The following is a 23767-nucleotide window of genomic DNA, read 5'->3' on the forward strand; positions in this document are numbered from 1 at the left end:
TATTAATTAATTCCATTTTTTCTTGGCCTGTGCTTCAACATTTTTTTAATTAAAAAAACTAGTCTTTTAAACTTAACTGCTAATTAAGCACAGCTGAAAATTCCCCTCACCTTTGTATATCTTAGCTCTCTCACCTGTAGCATGAGAATAGTAACACTGTATGACAGTTAAATGTATGATGCCTGTATGCAGCCTGCAGGTCCTCCCCATGTCCGGGTGGGTTCCTCTGAGAACTCATATCCCAAACATGTGATATTGGGTGGTTTCTACCCTGTTCCGGTCTGAGTGGGTGTGCTGAGTGTGCCCTGAGATGGAAGGGCCTCCGGTCTACAGTGGGTTCCCGCCTGATGCCCTGAGCTGCCGGCAGATGAGCTCTGGCCACCCATGACCCTGAACTAGAGTAAGTAGGCTGGAAAATAACGATGTTACCTGTTTTTATTCATCTTTCTTAAATGCACGTATAACTCACATTTTTTAAAAATATTTTATTTATTTTTAGAGAGAGGGGAAGGGAAGGAGAAAGGGAGAGAAACATCAGTGTGTGGTTGCCTCTCATGTGGCCCCCACTGGGGACCTGGCCCGCAACCTAGGCATGTGCCCTGATTGGGAATCGAACCAGTGACCCTTTGGTTCACAGCCCGCACTCAGTCCACTGAGCTACACCAGCCAGGGCATGTATAGCTCACATTTATTTCAATGTTTAATATTAGAAAGGTTTTGGATCTTTATATTTAGAAGTTTGGTAATATGTTTTGTCACCAGAAGTATGTCATAAGAACTCAATTCTCCTTCACTGCAGCCTTCTGTACAATTGATTTCACTGTTCATCATTTTGCATTAAAATCGCAATCTCTAAGAACCCACAGACAAGGTTAAATGGGGATTCATTGTACTGGCAGCTTTTACAGGCTAACCAAATAAACCGGCAAAGGTTCCTGGGAGAGTATATATATTTATTTTTTGTAAGTATATATACATAGTAGATATGAATATGTACAAATAAATATAAAATGGATCAACTCAAAGTCAATAGAAGGTTCCAATGTAGGAAAAGTTTTGCCTGCTCATGTCTGAACCACACAAGCAAATGAATCTATTTCCTTAAAAATAACTTATACTATGCTACGACAATGTGAGAAAGAATTTTAATTAGAGCCACAACATTTCCAAACTTAGAACCATGATGAGCACAGACAACAAACAGTTGCTGCTTCATCATCTTTACTTGTTCTCTGTATACTGAAAATAAGATTACGCTTCATTGAACATTTTCCTGAAAGAGTACAGGTTATAAATGCAAGGGCCTAAATCACATCCCCCTTCATTTTTTCTAAGTTAATATACAATCAGCCTAGTCCTGTCTTCATTAAATGTCTTAAACAATCCCAAACAGCCAAGCTGTACAGCTCACAGAACTTGAAGAGTACTTCTAGAGGTGACCGAAGGAAGACCACAGTCAGCTTGTGCCAGTGGCCTGCGGCCGCATGTCTTCACCCTCACCCTGGGAGGCGGGTGCCACGGTGGGGATGGGAGGAGGAGGACGGAGCAGAGGCTCCTGGATGCGAACTGGGCATGCAGATGGACTCTGTGGCCTCGCCACTTGAACCAGCACTTTGCATCGCCATGAGAATAGACAATAACATCATCATAAAGTATCAGAAATACAACTGGCAGGCTGAGAGATCTCTGGGTCTGAGGATAAGCTGCTTTTGTTTCCATGTCTCAACTAATCATAATGGAACTCCTCAATCTGCTGCCATCCCTACATATGAGCAATATTAGATCACCAGGCTAAATATATTTCATGTGTCAGGACTCCCAAAGAGTGTACTCAAAATTACTTCCTAAAATGACGAGAAGTGACACTATTTTTGGAACAGGTAAAAACCTGCATCACACAAAATGTTATCATTTCCCGACCCACGTCCAAGCGATGCAGTTCACCACCCCAAGGGAAACCACTGTTTTCTGGTCAACTTTCCAGAAACACTCTATTAGCACATAAATATTCTCATACTTATTTCTTTATATTCTCACATTAATTTCTTTACACACACATTTTAACACAAATGGAAGGATATGGCACAACCGTTGTCTAACAAGGGAGGCCAAGTTCATTCCTGGCAACGTCACCCAGCGATCACATTTACATGTGTTCTGTATACATCACTGGTATTTCCTCTGCCCACATCTACCCAGAATATTGAAGTCACTGTTTTCTGCCTAACGCAAGATCTTAAATTTCCTACTAACATACTGTCTCCCTAGTCTATTTCTTCCCAAACTGCCCACATTTTGAAATGGACTAGAATTTTACACACATCTAGTTTCTCCGAGAGAGCAAATTCATTATGTGGACAGGTCTGTGTTTCAGTGGGAAGACCAGCAGCATTTTGATATATGTATTTCACTAAAAACTAGATCTATCAAATACATACATACATACAAACTTAACGCCATTTAAAAAAAGATTTTATTTATTAATTTTTAGAGAGAGGGAAGGGAGGGAGAAAGAGAAGGGGGGGAATATCACAGTGGGGTTGCCTCTCGCTCACACCCTACTGGACACCTGCCCAGCAACCCAGGCATAGGCCCTGATCGGAAGTTGAACTGGCAACCCTTTGGTTCGCAGCCTGTGCTCAATCCACTGAGCTACACCAGCCAGGGCTTACCTTGCCATTTTTATAAACATGTAAAATATGTACTTTCACAGAGGTCAGAGAATGCACATACAGTGGTATACCTCAAATGGCTCTCCACAACACATGACTTTGCATTCCAGGTTTTTGTTTTTGTTTTAAGACCAGAGTGAGGTTAAGTTGCCCTTGCTGTTAACTATAAGCAAACTAGTTTTCATGGCTATGCAGGGGTGAATAATATAAGACAGAAACTGTACTTGAACAAGAATTTTAAAAAATGCTATAATAAATCTCCTGTGATCCATATGCAAATGTTAAAGTTAGCTGAATAACCAACATGTTTAGGTATTTACATTCTGTAAATTAATTTTAAAGTAGATTTCATGAGGCAGTTCACCTCTGACAATGCCTCTAATCTGTTGTGTTGCATGTGGCTTTCAAACCTGGGATTACAGTATGATTCTGACTTTTGTGAGGCTGTCTCCTTTGTTCTGAGATTTTATTCTAATCTCAGAGAGAAGGCTGGAGAGTAATGGCCCACTCGGCCCAAAGACAAATGATGCCAAGCTGACAATTTATAAAATAACAATAATAATAATAACCTAATTCATAAAAGCAGTTAGTCGTCATTGGATGTTTCAATACTAATAGGCATTGTTCAAAGTACCTTGTCAATATTAACTCTTTAATCCCTCACACAGTCCTATGATGTACATGTAATCATTACCTTCATTTTATAAACGAGGAAACTGAAGCTTAGAGGTGTTAAGTAACTTATCCAATGACATGTAGCTATTAAGCTGAAGAGCAGAGATTGGATCCCAAGTAACCTGGTTGCAGACTATATATCCTCTTGACTTATTTGTTAGTCTATACTAAATTACTTAAAGGGTATCCTGACAGCAAATCAAAACATATTAAAAAAAAGGTAGGTTGCCACACTGAGTGATTCAGCTTACAAATGATTGACAGTAGTGGAGGAATTATTAGCAAAGGAAAACAACTCTTCATAAAACCTTGAATAAGAACTCAAGAGGGGATAAGGGACCACGTGCTTATTAGCCAATTAATCTAACTCTAGATGCCACCCTAAGCCCTTGTGATTTATCTTGGTGTACCTTCCAGAAAGGGTACAAACCTCTCTCGTTTTGGGGCAGAATGGCTCAGCCACTGGTATGTGGCACACTCCTCTGGCACAGGAATGACTCCCATCGTAGAAGGTCTGAGGCCTTCTGGTGGTCCTACAAAATAAAATGAAAAGGGTTTTTCATTGCTGCTGTATTGTTTTAAAGACAACCATCTCTACATTCTCTGAGGGCCAGTGCAATCAGCTGTATCTAGGTCTACACCTTGGTCTACAACCCAGAAGCAATGGCTCTGGACAAGCTGAAGGCAACTGGTAAAACAGCAGCTTCAGGATGGTATTTGGCTTCTCTGGCTCCAGTCTCATGGCTGAGATAGGATAACCACACTGGACTGCAGGCACCACCCAGCTGTGGGCTCAGCAGGGCAGGGAAAGCACCTAAAAACTCAGTGTGAAAACTCCCTGTCCTTGTGAACGTAAAGGGCTATAGAGTGAACCCCATTTACACCCATCACCTAGATTCAACAATTTCCAAACCTGGGTGAAATCTGCTTTATCTGTTAGTATCGCCATGGCTGCAAACCCCAGATTTTGTCGTTTTACCCCTACTTCAGATGGACCAAAATATGTGGATTATTTCCACTGCAATGCCAGTATCACATCTAATAAAAATAACATCAGTTCCTCAGGATCTGCTAATACACAGACCATATGAAAGTTTCCCTGATGTCCTCAAAAACATCCTTTTTGCAAAAACAGTTGCTTTAGTTTGGGGTCCAAATAAAGTCCTCATTTTGCATTTGATTGTCATATTTTAAAATTGCGAGTCATCTGGTCCCTTGGCGTGGTGACCGTCTTTCCGGGCTGGTGGTAAGCGAGCTCTGCTTGTGCAACCTGACTCTTCTCTAGGAAGAGCAAGCAGCAGACCAGGAATATGGCTCCAGGGCTCCTGACAACCAGGGATGAGGTAAAGATGCAACAAAGAAAGAAAATTACAGGGCAGTATTACTGATGAACACAGATGCTAAAATCCTCAACAAAATACAGGCAACCTGGATCCAGCAATACATTAAAAAGATCATGGGAAATTCTGGCCAAGATGGAAGTGTAGGCAGAAACCCTTCACTTCCTCCCACAACCAAAAGGAGGATATCAACCAATCCAAAAATCAATAGAACAACCAGAAAATCAAACTGCATGGAACTCTGACTACCAAGGAGTTAAAGAAAATATCAACCAGAACAACTAGACCAGTAAGAACCCGTGGTGAGGCCATGTGGATGGGACCAGCCGAGAAAAACCTCAGCCAGGCAGCGGAGGCAGTGGACTGTGCATGCTGGCTGGCTGGCTGACGGCAACTGAGACTCAGAGTTGACTGTGGACTACGGCGGGTACCACGGTGGGAGAAACTCTCACGAGTTCGAGAGTTCATTGGAAAGCAGGCTAGAGATGAGCAGGTGAGCAGCACTGTTTCCTTTCTGGCCCTTCCCCCACAGGCAGTGCCACAGAGCAGCAAAGAGGGTTGCCCTGCCCTGGTGAATACCTAAGGCCCCATCCCACTACAACTTAACAGCTGCGCCAAGACAAAGAAATATGGCCCAAATGAAAGAATAGAGCATAACTCGAGAAAGAGAGCTAGGCGATGAGGAGATAGCAAACCTATCTGATGAAGAATTTAAAGCCCTGGTAATCAAAATGCTCACAGAACTGATTGAGCTTGGTTGAAAAATGAAAATACAAAGGAAAGGTAGACAAAATGAAATAAAGCAAAATATTCAGAAAACCAATGGTGACGGGAAGGAAACCAGGACTCAAATCAACAATTTGGAACAAAAGGGAAAAATAAACATGCAACCAGAACAGAATGAAGAAACAAGAATTCAAAAAAGTGAGGAGAGGCTTAGGAACCTCTGGGATAAAATTCATTTCAGGACAACCTGAAACGTTTCAATATCCAAATTATAGGGGTGCCAGAAGGAGAAGAATGACAGGAAGAAATTAGGAACTTATTTGAACAAATAATGAAGGAAAATTTCCCCAATCTGGTGAAGGGAAATAGACTTCCAGGAAGTCCAGGAAGACTAGAGAGTCCCAAAGAAGTTGGACCCAAGGAGGAACACACCAAGGCACACCATCATTAACTTACCCAAGATTAAAGATAAGGAAAGAATCTTAAAAGCAGCAAGAGGAGAGGATGGAGTTACCTACAAAGGAGTTCCCATAAGACTATCAGCTGATTTCTGATTTCTTAAAAGAAATTCTGCAGGGAAGAAGGGGCTGGAAAGAAGTATTTGAAGTCATAAAAGGCAAGGACCTACATCCAAGAATACTCTATCCAGCAAAGTTTTCATTTAGAATGGAAGGGCAGATAAAGTGATTCCCAGATAAGGTCAAGTTAAAGGAGTTCATCATCACCAAGCCATTATTATATGAAATGATAAAGGGACTTACCTAAGATAAAAACTATGAACAATAAAATGGCAACAAACTCACAACTATCAACAAACGAACCTAGAAGAAAAGAAAAACAATGAAAACAAAAACTAAGCAAACAACCAGAACAGGAACAGAATCAGAGAAATGGACATCACACAGGGGGGGGATTTCAGTGGGGAAGGGGAAGGGAAGAATAGGGGGGGAAGGTACAGGGAAGAAGCAGCATAATTAGTAGGTATAAAATAGATGGGGAGAGATAAAAAAGGGTACAGGAAACAGAACTGAAAGAATTTATACGTACAATTCATGGACATGAAGTAAGGGAGGGGGGAATGCTGGTGGGTTGGGGGTACAGGGTGGAGGGGAGATAAAGGAGGAAAAACTGGGAAAACTGTAATAGCATAATCAATAAAAAATACTTAAAAATAAAATAGAATTGAGAGTAATCCTCCCTTCTACCCTCAATCTTATTTTCCATGCCTCTGACCTAAGCATTTTGTTCTGCTGCAAGCTCAGGAATTTATCCCTGCTGCCTTGTGCCCCTGCCCGCCGTAATTACTTCTGAAGTCTCTTACTTCCACTTTTTAATAAAATATTTTTGAATTCAAAACTCAGTGCCAAGTCACCCAGCAATTTCTCGCCAGAAATTTTCAGAATAAGCCATTTTCTGAGTTCATCATATTGTTCTAAGCTTGAACTCATGAGTAACACAGGAAAGAGCGTCCTCATTTTTCCTGCAGAGGGAAGCACAGGGCAGGGGCGGGGCAAGGCAAAGCCAAGGGGAAGGCGGAGCACTTAATGCTTACTTCCGGGGCAGGAGGCGGGGGACAGCACGGAGGAAGTTTTGCCAGTCCAGTTCCCACAGCTGGTGTGTCTCCATACCACCTCACCCAAAGATGAGGCCTCAGTGCTGTGTAGGAATGAAAACCCTGACTGTGTCTTAAAGAAAAGGCCAACTTGACCCTGAAGCAATTTCAGACGGGTTTGAAGAACAGGCCGCGGCACCATTTATTCCAGCTCTGGCTTGATTTCAGCCTTCATGAGTCAAGTATCAGTAACGTCTCTATTCACAACAGTGACTAAACATGGAAATGGGGCCACTATACATCCATGTGATGACACCCCCATCTTATCTTTCTCTGCCCCCCTCTCCTGCCTCCATCCCTGCTTTGCCTAAGTACTCCCATTCGTTCTGAACGTTCACCTTAAAGCATAACATGCATTATTCATGCTTCATAATATACTATAAATATGTGATACTTATTATTATTATTCTTAATCTTCACCCAAGGATAATTTTATTATTGATTTTAGAGAGAAAGGAAGGGGGGCAGGGAGGGAGGGAGAAGAGAAAGAGGGAAACTTCCATCAGTTGCCTCCTGTGCACACCCGACAAGGGACCGAACCCACAACCTGAGGTAAGAGAGGCTCCTGACCAGGACACAAAGCCCCTGCCTTTTGGTATATGGGATGGCGTTCTACCCAAGCTACCCAGCCAAGGCAATATGCGACACTTACTGACTATAGTTTTTATTCCCTCAAGTGGAATATTTTACATTTTTCTCTTTAAACAGTTTCCTAATTACTAGCTATCTGGCTTATAGCAAACTGCCATATCTCTTTGATTCTCCATTTTGCAATCACAGAATACGGTGTCTATCCACTCTGTGACCAGGACTCTCGGAGGCTTAAGTCCAGATATCACACAGCAGCTCAGAAACGAGGTCTGGGCTGGAGACAGAACTGGGAGCCAGCACCAAGGACAGGCAGGGGTTGAGGATGGCACTTGTTTGTGGTGTTTTACATGAAGGAAGGGTCAACACGTTCAATGAAGGGTTTACTAATGTAAAATTAAATCACTATAAACAGCAACACTCTGGCACAGTATAACATGACAAGGCATGCTCAAAGATGAAAAAAATTCAGCTACGAGGTTTCCAGCTGAACAAAATTCAGCTATGAGGTAAGTGGAGGGCACCAGCCAAGGGAAATGATAAAATGAAAATGTGTGTAATTTTAAGAGCTCTTATTCTCCCTGAGGGTTTTTTAAAGATTTTATTTATTTTTAGAGAGAGAAGAATGGAGAGATGAAGAGAGAGAGGGGAACATCAGTGTGTGCTTGCCTCTCGCACACCCCCTACTGGGGACCTGCTCTGCAACCCAGGCATGTGCCCTGACTGAGAATCAAAACAGCGACCCTTTGGTTCATAGGCTGGTGCTCAGTCCACTCGGTCACACCAGCCAGGGCTCCCTGAGGGTTTTTAACTGAGAGAGGAGAGTTTTTAAAACTGAGCAAAATGCCAGAAATAAATGTCAGGCAAGTCCCACATCATAGGGACAAGTGACCTGACTGCACTGGTACTAAGAGGAGGCCTGCCTGGTGACTGCCAATTTCCAGCCGAAACAGCTCTCCTAACCTAACAGTATAATTCACTCTCATGCTGAGTTGTATCAGTGACAGGGAGAAAACATAAAATGCAGGTTTGTAGCTGATTTGACCTTGTTACTAAGTTTCTGTGCAGTCTTGAACAAATTACTTAACAAATTACTTAACTTTCCCGAGTTCTTTCTTCTAAAGGTAAGAGCAACACATGCACTAACACTCTTGTTCAAACACGACAACAGGGACGCAAAATCCCTCAGCAGTTACGTCCCAATCGACTTTGATGCAGTAACATCTATTGTATATGGCAAATACGTGCATTTGGGGATCAAGTAATTGTTGCAAAGAACCATGATTACTTCTGTTGCTCTGAGATGGACCCAGTGCCTGGCACACAGTATTCACTCAAGTCACATTAGAGACTGACGCAGGTGTAGCAGAAGCAAAAGTGTGGAGTACATGAATGGCAGTAACATGCAGGTAGTTTCTTGCTGCTGCTGTATTTATTTTTCATTTTTTTGTATATTTTACTGATTATGCTATTACATTTGTCCCATTTTTCCTCCTTTATCCTCTTCTGCCTGGTACCCCCATTCCCTCCAGTATTCACCACCCTCCCTTAGTTTATGTCCATGGGTCATACATATAAGTTCTTTGGCTTCTCAATTTCCTATACTATTCTTAACCTCCCCCATTTCCTACCTACCAATTATGCTATTTATTCCCTGTACCTTTTCTCACATTCCATTGTCCCCATCCCTGCTGATAACCCTCCATTTCTATGATTCTGTTCCCATTATAAATATTTGCTTAGTTTGTTTTTATTTTTCTAGGTTCAGTTGTTGATAGTTGTGAGTTTGTTGTCATTTTACTGTTCCTAGTTTTGATCTTCTTTTTCCTAGATAAGTCCTTTAACATTTCATGTAATAAGGACTTGGTGATGATGAACTCCTTTAATTTGACCTTATCTGGGAAGCATTTTATCTGCTCTTACATTCCAAATGATAGCTTTGCTGGACAGAGTACACTAGGTTGTAGATCCTTTCATGACTTGGAATACTTCTTTCCAGACCCTTCTTGCCTGCAAGGTCTCTTTTGAGAAATCAGCTGACAGTCTTATGGGCACTTCTTTGTAACTCTCTCCTGCCCTCTTGCTGCTTTTAAGATTCTCTCCTTATCTTTAATCTTGGTAACTTAATGATGATGTGCCATGGCCACAGCGTGTGCTTCCTTGGGTCCAAGTTTTCTGGGACTCTTGGCTTCCTGAACTTCCTGGAAGTCTATTTCCTTTGCCAGACTGGGAAAGTTCTCCATTATTTTTTCAAATGAGTTTTCAATTTCTTGCTCTTCCTCTTCTCCTTCTGGCATCCCTATGATTCGGATGTTATAACGTTTAAAGTTGTTCCAGAGGTTCCTAAGCCTATCCTCATTTTTTTGAATTCTTGTTTCTTCATTCTGTTCTAGCTGAATATTTATTTTTCCCTTTTGTTCCAAATCGTTAATTTGAATCCTGTTTTTTTGCACCACTGTTCGTTCCCTGTATATTTTGCTTTGCGTAGCCTTCACTTCTTTCTTTATTTTGCAGCTATACTCAAATAAACAAACAAACAAACTTAAAAATCTTTTTTTTATTTATTTTTAGTCAGAGGGGAAGGGAAGGAGAAAGGGAGAGAAACATCACTGTGTGATTGCCTCTCACGAGACTCTCATTGGGGACCAGGCCTGCAACCCAGGCATGTGCCCTGACTGGGAATCGAACCAGTAACCCTTTGGTTCACAGGCCAGTGCTCAATCCACTAAGCCACACCAGCCAGGGCACAAACAATTTCTGTTAGCATTCTGATTACCAGTATTTTGAACTCTGCATCTGATAGGTTGGCTTTCTCCTCATCACTTTTTTCTTTTTCTGGAGTTTTGAACCATTCTTTCATTTGGGCCATATTTCTGTCTTGTTGAACCCCTCACTTTGTGAAGGATGGAGCCTTAGGTATTTGCCAGGGCAGGGCAACCTACTTCAGTGCGGTTGTGTTGCTGTATGTGGGGGGAGAGGAGAGGAAGGGAACAATGGCACTTGCTTAGCTCTTGCCCAGCTTTGTCACTTCCCCACTTCTTGCAAGTGACTGGCACCCTTCTAACTGCTGCCATGGTGCTGATTCCCTGAGTGGGGTTCTTGCATACATTCTAGGACCCCATGGGCCTTTCTAACAGATTGTCCTGAGAGACTGGCCATTTCTTCTGCCACAGCAACCACCACAGATTTTTAGAGCCAGGGGTTGAGGCTTTATTGTCCTAGTGCTGGAACCCTGGGTTGTGTGGTTTGTCTCACTCCCCAGATGTTCCTCCTGGTTAATCCACATGTAGGACTACCCAGCTGCCGCTTTGCTACACATCTTCTCCCCCTGGCTGCCTATCTCTGCCCATCCTACAGGTCTGGATGAATGTTTCATCTTTAACTCCTTGGTTGTTGGACTTTCATACAGTTTGATTTTCTGGCAGTTCTGGTTTTTTTTTTTTTTTTTTTTTTTGTAAATTGGTTATCCTTCTTTTGGTTGTGAGAGGAGGTGAAGTGTTTCTACCTATCCCTCCACCTTGGCTAGAACCCCCTTCTTCTTTTACTTTTAAATCCTTACCTGAGGATGTTTTTTCACTGCTTGTTTTTTCTTATTTAGAGAGAGGGGAAGGGAGGAAGAGAGAAACAACAATGCGAGAGAGAAGCATTGATTGGTTGCCTCCCATATACTCCCAGACAGGCACTGAACGTGCAACCTAGGCATGTGCCCTGACTGGGAATCAAACATGCAACCCTTTAGTTATGTGACAACACTCCAACTGAGTCATACTGTCCAGGGCTTATGGCTAGTTTCTTGAAGGAAGAAACTAGTTCTGCAACAGTGCCTGGGTGGGCACCTTTCCTGATAAATGGGGCCCTTAATGGAATCTATTCTTCCTCCCATCAAGAGACAGAACTGCAATCTATTCCTGGGTCCATGGTTAAATCTGCTCCAAGCTGGGCCTGCTGGGAAGCTGTGCTGAGAAGAATGTGAAGTATCACACTCCTGTTGGAAGTATCCTAGACCAAGGACAAGAGTGTTTAGGAGTGGTGGCTGTGAAATGGATTGTGAAAGTGATGAGCGGTGGCAGGCAGAGTAAAGCCTCACCCACTCCTATGCAAAGATATCTACATCCTAATGCCCAGGACCTGTGAATATGCTATTTTACATGGCAAAGGAGAGCTAAGACTATAGATGGTATTAAGGTTGCTAACCAGCTGACAATAAAATGAAAAGTTATCCTGGATTAACTGAATGGGTTCAATGTCATGCAAGATCCCTTACATGTGAAAGAGGGAGGCAGGAAGTCAATGTCAGAGTACAAGAAGGGCTCAACCCACCATTGAGCCCTTCAAGCACTTGGCTTTGAAGATGAAAGGGTCCAAAGCCAAGGAATGCAGGCGGCCAAGAACAAAGAAACACCGCCCCCCCCCCCCCANCCCCCCCCCCCCCCCCCCCCGCCACCAACCCAAGCTTCCAGTAAGGAATGCAGCCCTGCTGATACCCTGATCTCAGTCAGTGACATCTACATAAGTTTCCTACAGAATTGTAAGATAGTAAGTTTGCATTGTTTAAGTCACTAAGTTTGTGGTGATTGGTCATAGCAGCAATAGGAAACTAATACAGATGCTTACATGGTTTAAGACATAGTTAACTCAGTTATGGTTTCTGCAGTAGTAAATAAATGATGACGAAGGTCTCACCATAATTCTTGCTTCAACTGTGACCCGCCCCGCTCAGCGAGATGACTGCCAATTTCACCTCCCCAGTAGTTTGGGACATTCACCCAAAAACAGACTTAAGAGACTGATTGATCTGGCTGGCTTGCTAGCTGTGTGCCTCTAGACAGTCACTCTGATCTCTCTATACCTCAGTTTATACTAGTTCTTTCATATTTAACATGGGGAATTAATATAGATTCTACTGCATACACCTTCTATGGTGTATGAAGGTGTATGCAGAGACTAAATGAGAACACATGAAGCAAGTGCTCAGCACGCATCACTGCTGTCTATGGAAAATCTGCCAACCTCAGAGGATGACACATGTATCCTGAAGGGTCAAGTCAAGGGTACCCAGTAAACTGCTCAAGGTTGCCAGACTCGGATGTATGCTAAGAAAAGTTAGTGTACAAACAAAAAACTGCCCAAGGAGGAGAGAAGGAGAAAAAATTATGTGTATTGGCAAATGATGTGAGCCCGAGACCAAGGAAGGAACACTGGATACTTTCAGAAAGGGGGGGGGAAGGAAGCCCACAGAAAGACAGACTGCTGGGTTGTTTCTGGATCAAGACTCTTGAATCAACTTAGAGATACCCTTTTACTAATCCTTTTCCTTCGAGGAAATTCTGAGTTGCAAACAAGTAAAAGGAAAACACGTGCACAGCAGAAGCATGGCACATTCCCACACCAACCTCAGTGTGCATGAGTCAATCAGTTCATCAGTAAAGCAGGGCCGACTGCTGGCTGCCCAGAAGGAGAGTGGTTCAGGGGAACCGATTCTACCACATTTCTTAAAAGATATTAAGCCAGGCTTCCGGTCAACAGGAAGCGTAAGTAGACATACTTCGCCTCATTGAACAACCATAAGAAAGAACACAACTACCTTAAAAATGCAAAACACCCAGAACTGCCTGCAAATCACTGAAGAAAAACACCCAAAACTGTATGCAAGTCTGACAACCAAGGATTTAAAGAAGGTAATTCATCCAGGTGGGTAGGAGAGGTAGAGATGGAGAGAAGGGGCAGAGAGGACAGGGTATGGTGGCAGCAAGGCAGAAGCAACTGGGAGGAAGGGGTGGTCCCACATTCACACATGGTGGGAAAAATTGGGGGACACCTTGGGAGCCAGCAATTGCAGACCCTGGCAAGACCACACAGCCCAGGGTTCCAGCACCAGGAAAATAAAGCTTCATAACTTTTGGCTATAAAAACCAGAGGGGGATGGGGCAGCAGGAGAAATTGCTGGTTCTTAGGAGAGCCTGAAATGTACGCAGACTCACCCACTCTGGGAACCACAAGCAGGATAGCAGCTGGAGAGGTGCCAGTCTCATCAGGGAAGTGGGTGAAGTGCCTGAAAAAGGTGCGAGTGCCAGGCAAGCCCTCAGAACTCAGTCAGCAGTGGCACTGCCCCCTCTTCGACCCCTCCCCCACACAGGGAGCCACAAAGCAGTAAAGCAGGTTGCCCTGCCCTGGCGAATACCTAATACTCCGCCCCATACAACTTAACAGGTGCACTAAGACTGGAAATCAAAGCGGTTCTACCTAGCACATAGACACAGGGAGGCTGCCAAAGCAAGGAAACAAAGAAATACGGCCCAAATGAAGGACTACCTCCCAAAAAACAAAGTGATGCAGAGATAGCCAACCTATCAGACTCATAGTTCAAAATGCTGGTGATCAGAATGCTCAAAGATCTCACTGAGTATAGCAAAAGCATAAGGAGAAAAATGAAGGGTATACTAAGACGAAAAAAAATCAACAGTAAACCCACACTGAAGGAAGCCAGGATTCAAATCAACGATTTGGAACGCACAGAACAAATAAACATTCAAATAGAACAGAATAAAGAAACAAGAATTCAAAAAATGAGGAGAGTTTAAGAAGACTCTGGGACATCTCCAAAAGAGCCAACATCCAAATTATAGCGACGCCAGAAGGAGAAGAGGAAGAGCAAGAAATTGAAAACATATTTGAAAAAAATAATAAAAGAGAAGTTCCCTACATTGGGGAAGGAAATAGGCAGACAAGTCCAGGAAGCACAGAGGGTTCCAAACAAGTTGAACTCAAAGAGGTACACACCAACACACATCATAGTGAAAATGTCAAAGGTTAAAGATAAAGACAGAATCTTAAAAGCAGAAAGAGAAAGGCAGAGTTACCTACAAAGGCGTTCCTGTAAGACTATCACATGATTTCTCAAAAGAAATTTTGCGGACAAGAAGGGCTGGCAAGAAGTATTTGAATGATCCTACTTTTCATACCTTCTACTGTGTTCTTCAGTTCAGAAATTGTATTCTTCATTTCCTCTTGGCCTTTGCTGATGGTTTCTATTTCCTTTTTCATGTTGATATAGTTTGCGGTGAGTTCATTGTAGCTCCCCTGTAGTTTCTGGTAGCTCGTTGTAAGCTCTTTGAATTTCCTGATAACCAGTGCTTTGAATTCAATATCTGATAGTTGACAGTTGACTTGCCTCTATTTCATCTGGCATTCTTTCTGAGACTTCCTCCTTTTCTTTCATTTGGGGATTGTTTCTTTGTCTTCCCATTGTTTGTGTTGCTCTTCTTGTTGGCTTCAGCTTCTTAAATTGATCTGTTCTGGTTCCCTGGGTTTATGGTATGAACTTCTGTGGTAGGATGCCTGTGAGATTCAGTGGTGCAGTCTCCTTTGGTTATCCTGGTGTTCTCCGCTTCCACCTACTCCTCTTGTTGGTTTCCAGCTGGTCAAACCTTTTCTTCTGGTCTCACTAGCTGCAGCAGCCTGAGGGGCTATTAGTGTGGCCTTTCTGGCATCTCGGTGAACTCAACTGGTCTCACCAGTGTCCTCCCAAGATCCAGACTGGCGCCGCTCTCCAGCACCCCACCAAGAGCAAGTTTTTCCCCAGGCTTCCCAGCCCTGGCCTGGCCTGAGGGTGTGCGCTCCCAGCCAGGCTTTCCTAGTCTCACAGGCTTGGGTGCGGACCTTTCCCAGTGCTGTGGCAGAACACACACAGCAACTCACAGTTCTCCCAAGCTGGCAACCACGGCCATCATCAAAATGTCCATACTACCCAAAGCAATGTACAGATTCAATGCAATACCTATTAAAGCACCAATGGCATATTTCACAGACATAGAACAAACACTTCAAAAATTTATATGGAACCACAAAAGACCCCGAATAGCAGCTGCAATTTTGAGAAAGAAGAACAAAGTAGGAGGGATCACAATACCTGATATCAAACTGTATTACAAGGTCACTGTAATCAAAACAGCCTGGTACTGGCATAAAAACAGGCACATAGACCAATGGAATAGAACAGAGAGCCCAGAAATAAACCCAATTCTCTATAGTCAATTAATATTCGATAAAGGGGGCAGTAACATAAAATGGAGTAAAGACAGCCTTTTCAACAAATGGTGTTGGGAGAACTGGACAGCTACATGCAAAAAAATGAAACTCGAGCACCAACTTACACCATACACCAAAATAAATTCAAGGTGGATAAAAGACTTAAATATAAGCTGTAAAACCATTAAAGCCCTAGAGGAGAGCATTGGCAGGAAAATCGCAGATATTCCACGCAGCAATATTTTTACTGATACGTCCCCTAGAGCAAGGGACATAAAGGAAAGAATAAACAAATGGGATCTCATCAAAGTTAAAAGCTTCTGCACGGCTAAGGAAAATAGTATCAAGATGAAAAGAGAAGCAGCAGCTTGGTAAAACATATTTGCCAATGATACTTCAGACAAAGGTTTAATCTCCAAAATATACAAAGAACTCACACAACTCCACTCAAAGAAGACGAGCAACCCGATTAAAAAAATGGGCAAAGGACTTGAACAGACATTTCTCCAAGGAGGACATACAGAGGATCCAGAGACACATGAAAAGATGCTTGATATCGCTAGCTATCAGAGAGATGCAAATTAAAGCCACAATGAGATACCACTTTACACCAGTCAGAATGGCTACCATAAACAAAGAAACAAACAACAAGTGCTGGAGAGGTTGTGGGGAAAAGGGGACCCTAGTTCACTGTTGGTGGGATTGCAGACTGGTACAACCACTATGGAAAATAGTATGGAATTTTCTAAGAAAACTAAAAATGAATGTGCCTTTTAACCCAGCAATTCCACTATTAGGAGTATATTCTAAGAACCCTGATGCACCAATCCAAAAGAATCTATGCACCCCGATGTTCGTAGCAGCACAATTTACAATAGCCGAGAGTTGGAAGCAACTTAGATGCCCATCAGTAAATGACTGGATCAAAAAGCTATGGTATATTTATACAATGGAATTCTATGCTGCAGAAAGGAAGAAGGAACTACTACCCTTTGCAACATCATGGATGGAACTGGAAAGCATTATGCTGAGCGAAATAAGCCAGGCGGTGAAAGACAAATACCATATGAGATCACCATTAACAAGAATCTAAACAACAACACAAACAAGCAAGCAAAATTTGACCAATGACACTCAAATATGGAACAGGCTGACAGGGTCCAGAGGGGAGAGGGGAGAGAATCATACGGGAAAAGGGGATGGACTCACATGAACAAGTATAAAGGACACATGGACAATAACTAAGGTGGAGGGTGGAAATAGGAGGGAGGTGGGGAGCACTGGCGGAGGGGGCAGGGCTGAGAATATAAGACAGAAAGCTGTACTTGAACAAGAACTAAATAAAAATAAAAATTAAAAAAGAAGACAATATAACAAAGTGAAAAAAAGAAGTATTTGAATGAATGAAGTTTTCATTCAAAGTGATGAAATGCAGTGACCTACAACCAAGATTCCTCTATTCAGCAAAGCTATCATTTAGAATGGGAGGGCAGATAAAGTGCTCCCCACAGGAGGTAAAGCTAAAGGAGTGCATCATTACCAAGCCCCTATTATATGAAATGCTAAAGGACTTACCTAAGAAAAAGAAGACCAAAACTATAAGCAGTAAAATGACAACAAATTCACAACTATCAAAAACTGAACCTAAAGAGCAAAAACAAAAATAAACTAAGCAAACAACCAGAACAGGTACAGATTCATAGATATGGAGATCATTTGGACAGTTATCAGCTGGGAGAAGAAAAGGGGAGAATGGGGAAAAGGTGTAGAGATTAAGTATAAATGGTAGGTATGAAATAGATAGGGAGAAGTTAAGAATAATATAGGAAATAAGAGAAACCAAAGAATTTCTATGTGTGACCCATGGACATGAACTAAGGGCAGGGGGCGGGGAGGGAGAAATCACTGCTGGTAATGAGGGTAGTGGGCAAAAGGGGGCGGTAAAGGGGGCAAAAAACTGGAATAATTTTAATGGCATAATCAATATAATATTTAAAAAAAGATATTCAAGCAGGAACGTGCACGGACAGAGACAAGTTCTGTTTTCAGAACCCAACATCCCATCACCCTCTTTTCATTAGAGCCTGAGCTCCGAGGGCAAGAAGGCCTCTCGACAGTGAGTATGTCACAGCCACCTCAATGCCAGTAGTTCTGCTGGTCATTTACCCAACAGGCTACGTTCACACCAAGGTAACAGGCCACACACATGTTAACTAAGTACATACACTTGATATTTACAGGAAGCCAGAATCAGTCAAACTTCCCATTCAGAGGCCAGCTGAAATAAATCAGACACCCAACAACAGAACAGTGCGTAGCTATGAGAAAGACCACGGTGGGTGTCTGACTGTAAGTGTGGAAAGCTGAGATATGATTCAAAGGGAAGGCAGCAAGTTTTCTAGAATTCCTATTTAGTCACACAAAGATAGTTCTGCTTTGTGTTTAAAATATATAAATGGTCTACACTATGGATTATTTTACAGTGTGCTTGATTTAATTAATGACGTATCTTGGAGCCTTCCCAGTACCAGCCGCTATAATCTACTTGATTCATTTAAGTGCTGCAGAGAACGCCAGCCATAGAGAAACAAACTAGAACTTTCGTTACTATACAGTAAATGTGTGATTAAAAATGTCATAACCAACATCTCTGCATGAGGTCCCTTGTGCATGTGTTTCTCAAGAAAATGAACTGTTTGGGTCAATAGCCACGTACATTGTCAAGTTTGATAGTAGATCCCAAATTTGCCTTTCAATGGGCTACAGCAAGGCACATACCTGCCAGAAACATAGGAGAGGTTTGCTGTTCACCATATATCTTCCTACACTATCTACATTTCATTTTATTACAAACATGTATTACTCACAAAACACAGATGTGCATATTGAATATCAGTTTAGTTAGAACACAAAGTATTCTAACTCAATGGGTGGAGATGGCAAGAAATTTAAGGCCAAGTAACCAAATGGTTAGAATAAAAGGATATTAATACCCTAGACAATTTGCATAATTCTAAAACCAAGAGGGTTAAGAAAGAACCATCTAAATTGCTGTGTAGTTGCGTGGGTGTATGCATATGTATTTATGGACAGTGCAGTCAAGAGCTTGTATGTAAGTGAAGGGGTCAAATCCTAGAACATTCAGGTCAGGGAGTCAGGTACAAAGGGCACGAGGGGAAAGAAAAACAATTCAAAACTACAGTGGGGAAAGCAGAAGTTTTGGCACAAATGGCAGCAAATTAAGAAATGGCATGAATCTGTTCTACTAACCAGAAGGAACTGAAAGGATATGAACTTGGACCAACATCACTAAGATCCTCCTGGCCTGATCTAACGAATGCCCCTACCTGCTCAGGATGCCTTAGGAAAGAAGAAAAGCCAATGGGTGTTCCTATCCCAATGAGGGATAAAACTGCTCAATATATAGGTAACAGTTTCCCCTTAGTATTTTCTATTTTTCATCAGGTCTTGATCAGTAGAGCATACAAGAACAACAACAACAACAAAAATCTGCGCTGACGCAGGTGGTGAGTAATGTCTTTGGGCCTTAGTTTTCTTACCTGTAGAAAGGGATAATAAATTATGTCAGGGATGCTGCCTACCACTGTGATAATTAGCACCAGGATCACAGTAAGGACCATCAGCTTTGTTTTCACTGTAAAGTACCAGATACTGCTCCAGGTCACCACATGAGGCTTTTGAAAAAAATAATGGCTTATTTATTTATTCGTTCATTCAAAAGACTTTATTTATTTTTAGAGAGAGGGGAAGGGAGGGAGAAAGAGAGGGAAGGAAACATCAATGTGTGGTTGCCTCTCAAGTGCCCCCCCTACTGGGGATCTGGCCCGACCCTTTGGTTCACAGCCCTCATTCAATCCACTGTCCACTGAGCTACACCAGCCAGGGCACCACATGAAGCTTTAAAAAACCTATTTACAGATTCACAATGTCCCACAGGATGGTTGCTCAACCACTGCTTCATACACACAACCTGATATGTGGCTAGAAAAATGCACTGGCTGGTGCTTTTCTTAGGATTGCAAAATGCAAATATGGGGGCTGCTTGGAAAGCCATGGATTCATATGTACATATATATTTTTTTAATCCTCACCTGAGGACCTGTTCATTGACTTAGACAGAGAGGAAAGAGAGGGGGAGAGAGAGAAACACTGATGTAAGAGAAACACTGGTCAGCTGCTTCTTGCAAGTACCCTGACCAGATATCAAACCCACCTCCCCTTGGTGTATTGGATGATGCTCCAACCAGCTGAGGCACCTGGCCACGGCAGCCATGCTTATATTAAACTTTAATGAGTCAGAATGCCTCTTAAAAAAGTTCTCACCATCACTACCAGCAATAGGTATATGAATGCTAATTATCTAGTGCCTAACACCCAACCTGTGGGAAGAACTCAATATTTTCTTTCGTTTCAGCATTATCCAGAAATAACTTCTTTACGTTCAGAAAACCAGATGTAACCAGATAATAAACCTTAACATTTTGCTGGGCAGAGGAAATTGAGCAGGGATATGAGGTACAAAAGCAATGGAAGAAACCACCACAAAGGTGACGAGATATTTTTAAATACATGTCAAAGATCATCAGCATCAATGACAAAAGGAACTAGGAAAAAATTACACCGAATGACAGGAAGAGCTAAGTGAGGTATTCTATATAAAAACCTAGGACATCCCTCCCCCGACTCCATTTAATTCAGAAGTCTGGCAGAAGCTGGTGCTCATCACCACTCACCTATACCCCAGGGTCAGGTTCAGGGGGAAGGCCCCACAGCACGGAGCAGATGCTGGGTTTCTAGCACCCTTCTCACTGTAGTTTTGTTTCTGTTATGTTTTTTAGGTGGTGGTATGCAAACTAGCTCTGAGGGCAGTCAAGCAGGGAAGAAGTGATGGGAAGAAGTGGTGTTAAGATTCGACTCCACTCCTTAAGGGCAGTGGTGACAGAGAAGGGCCGGGGGGCGGGCCTCTGCACAGCCACCTGCGGGCCTCAGAGATGGCATGGAGGGGTGAAGGCCCTGCAGCAGTGACCCTGGGTGGCAATCAGGGCCAGGGTCACCAGCTTAGTAATGCACCATGTAAAAAGTGGGGAGTTTGGGAGAAGAAGGTGTGTGAAGTCAAAGGACAATCAAGGGGATAAATTAATCTTGTCTAGGAAGTGTGAGGTATCTTTAGGACCTTGTCTTACAGCCAGTGGGGACCTCGAGGGAAAGGGCAGAGATGGACGTCTGTGTGTGCAGGGTGGTTGACGTCACAGCTTGTGGAGACTAACCCGAATTCAAACCCCAAACGCCCCACTTACTAGCAAATAACCAAACAGCAAACAGCTGGAGTTTCTTCAGCCACAAAATGGGGAAAGTACCCTTGTATGTGGTAAACAAAGACTGACTTGTGGCAGCTGCTAGAAACTCAAAAATTGGGCGCTTATCAGCATTTTTATTAACAGCAAGGCTATACAGTGATGTGGTAACGACCAGGCTGCCGAGTGCAACACAAGACAGCTTCCAGGACAGCTATCCGAGGAAGAGGCGAATAGGGATGCAAGTAACGGGCGAAGGGAAGTGACATTCTCAAGCAAGAATGGAAGGGATGGCCAGGAAGCTGCAAGAGAGCTGTAAGGGTTTTGAATAGCAGCTGACAGGAGTGGAGGAGCTAAGCAAGGGCTTCTTGTGTAACTCTTTACCATAAACTCCACTTTCTACTAAGAATACTCGCCCTGCCCAAGAAGTTGAAACAGTGATGATGTCATTGACATCAGGGAACACCTGAGCCTCCTGAGCTGGTGCCTGAAAGGGTGAGAAAGAATAACCCCACGACATGGTAGGGGAAGCCCAAGGGAGGACTGTTTCTCTGGGAGGTGGAAATAACCTGACATAATCTCTTCCCGCTGTGTTTACAGCGGGACTTTCCTGATGAGTAAGTGTGCATCACCAGCAAATGCTCACCAGCCCCCAACGCCACCTATTTCTGGAGACCAAAGAATGGTCTCCAGAGGGCGGACATCGGAACTCTTAGGGATCGATCCAACACCCTCACTTAGCAGATGAGAACACCAAGTGACACAGGAATTTGGGGGCAGACCCAGGAAAAATTTTGGATGTCCTCACTTCCCAACTGAGGCTTCTCCCATTTGCATTCTTCAAGCAGAATCAAACTGGAGACCTCAGAAACAAAAGGCCAATGTGTGGACAGCATTTTGCAGAAAACACTTGGCACCAAGAATTATACTCTCCTTTTATTAATCTTAAATTTTTTGGTTGTATTTTTCTCATTGTAAAAATAAAAATCTTTATTTGCAAAGCATTCCTGATAAAGACCACTACTAAAAAGCAAATTTCACACCCTTATACCCTGATTAATGTTTGCTAGGTTCACCTTGAGATGTTTCTGATAGTGAAGTACTTTCAGAGGTCCTATTAGCCTGTATTTTTAAAAAACTTAATATAATAGAGGTACCTTTCCATTTTACAGATCTTATTGTTTTTAAAAAAATAAATTTTTATTTATTGATTTTGAGAGAGAGAGAGACAGAGACAGAGACAGAGAGAAATATCTTGTATGTGCCCTGAGTGGAGATCGAGCCCACAACCTTGATGTGCCTGGACCAACTGGGCCAGTTACCCTGTTGGGGCCTAGTTGTGCCTTTTAATACACGGCTTATAAATATGGTGAATTGGACTCTTTTAAATGATGACAATTATAAATGATGGTGAAGGGGAAAAAAGTCACGTGGTAATTGCTGGAATTCTCCGCCCGTGTGCACCTTTCCTGGCACAGTTAGTAGTAGTTTAGGGTGAAATAAAAGACCACCAGGTCTTCCACAAGACAAATGAATTTGTAGAAGTACTGAACAGTAACTGGGTGGACAATGGAGGGTGTGCAATAGAAGGAAAACAGGAAGAGACAACAAAACACCTCATGCTTTGACAGAAGCAGCCAGTGGGCAGGCTTGTCTTGCAACAAAGGCCAAAACTTCATTAGAAATTGCTTCTCAAGCACATGCAATGGGTTAAAGATGGTTTATTCTGTAAATGGTATTGGGAAAATTGGACAGATACATGCAGAAAAATGAAACTAGATCACCATCTTACAACACACAGAAAAATAAATTGAAAATGGATTAAAGACTTAAATGTTAGACCTGAAACCATAAAAAATCCTAGAAGAAACATAGGTAGTAAAATCTCTCAGACATTGCTTATAGCAATATTTTATCTGATATAGCACCTCAGGCAAGGGAAACAAAAGGAAAAAAAAAAACAAATGAGAATACATCAAACTAAAAAGTTTTTGCACAGCCAAGGAAACCATCAACAAAATAAAAAGACAATCCACAGAATGGGAGAACATATTCGCAGTTATATCGGATAAGGGGTTAATATCCAAAATGTATAAAGAACTTAAAAAATGCAACACCAAAAAACCAAACAACCCCATTAAAAAACGGGCAAAGGAAACTCACTGTGGCCTAGCTGCCTTCAAATTCTTGGTATGAATACACACTTCTCTGAAGTGGACATATAGATGGCCAATGTATGAAAAGATGCTCAACATACCACTAATCATCAGAGAAATGGAAATTATAATCACCAGAGATATCCCTTCACACCTGTCAGGCTATCATCAATAAACCAACAAACAAGTGTTGGCGAGGATGTGGAGAAAGGGGAACACTTTTGCACTGTTGGTGGGAATGCAGACTGCTGCAGCCACTGTGCAAACAGTATGAAGATACCTCAAAAAATTAAAAATGGATCTGCCTTTTGACTCAGTGATCCCACTTCTCAGAACACATCTGAAGAAACCCAAAACGCTAATTTGAAAGAACATAAGCACCCCTATGTTCATTGCAGCATTATTTACAATGGCCAAGATATGGAAGTAACCCAAGTGCCCATCAGTAAATGAACAGACAAAACAACTAGGAGACACACAATGGAATTACTATTTGGCCATAAAAAAGAAAAATGTTTTACCCTTTGTGACAGCATGGATGGACTTGGAGAACATTATGCTAAGTGAAACGAAGCCAGTCAGAAAAAGACAATAAACATATGATTTCACTCATGTGGCATCTAATGAACAAACTGAACTAACAAGCAAACTAGAG

General features: G+C 42.4%; 1 protein-coding gene across 1 annotated transcript in view; it reads right to left on the reverse strand.

Annotated features, from left to right (window-relative positions):
* Positions 1-23767, reverse strand: part of LOC118984064 (S-methyl-5'-thioadenosine phosphorylase) — a 54223-nt gene that overhangs the window by 8785 nt on the left and 21671 nt on the right. Inside the window, exon 5 of the mRNA XM_037041770.1 lies at positions 3778-3880. Within this exon, the coding sequence (XP_036897665.1) occupies positions 3778-3880 (103 nt within the window). The remainder of the gene's footprint in view (positions 1-3777; positions 3881-23767) is intronic.

Source organism: Sturnira hondurensis, unplaced genomic scaffold (genome assembly GCF_014824575.4).
Source record: "Sturnira hondurensis isolate 20B ecotype Veracruz unplaced genomic scaffold, ASM1482457v3 Scaffold0003201, whole genome shotgun sequence".
NCBI lineage: Eukaryota > Metazoa > Chordata > Mammalia > Chiroptera > Phyllostomidae > Sturnira > Sturnira hondurensis.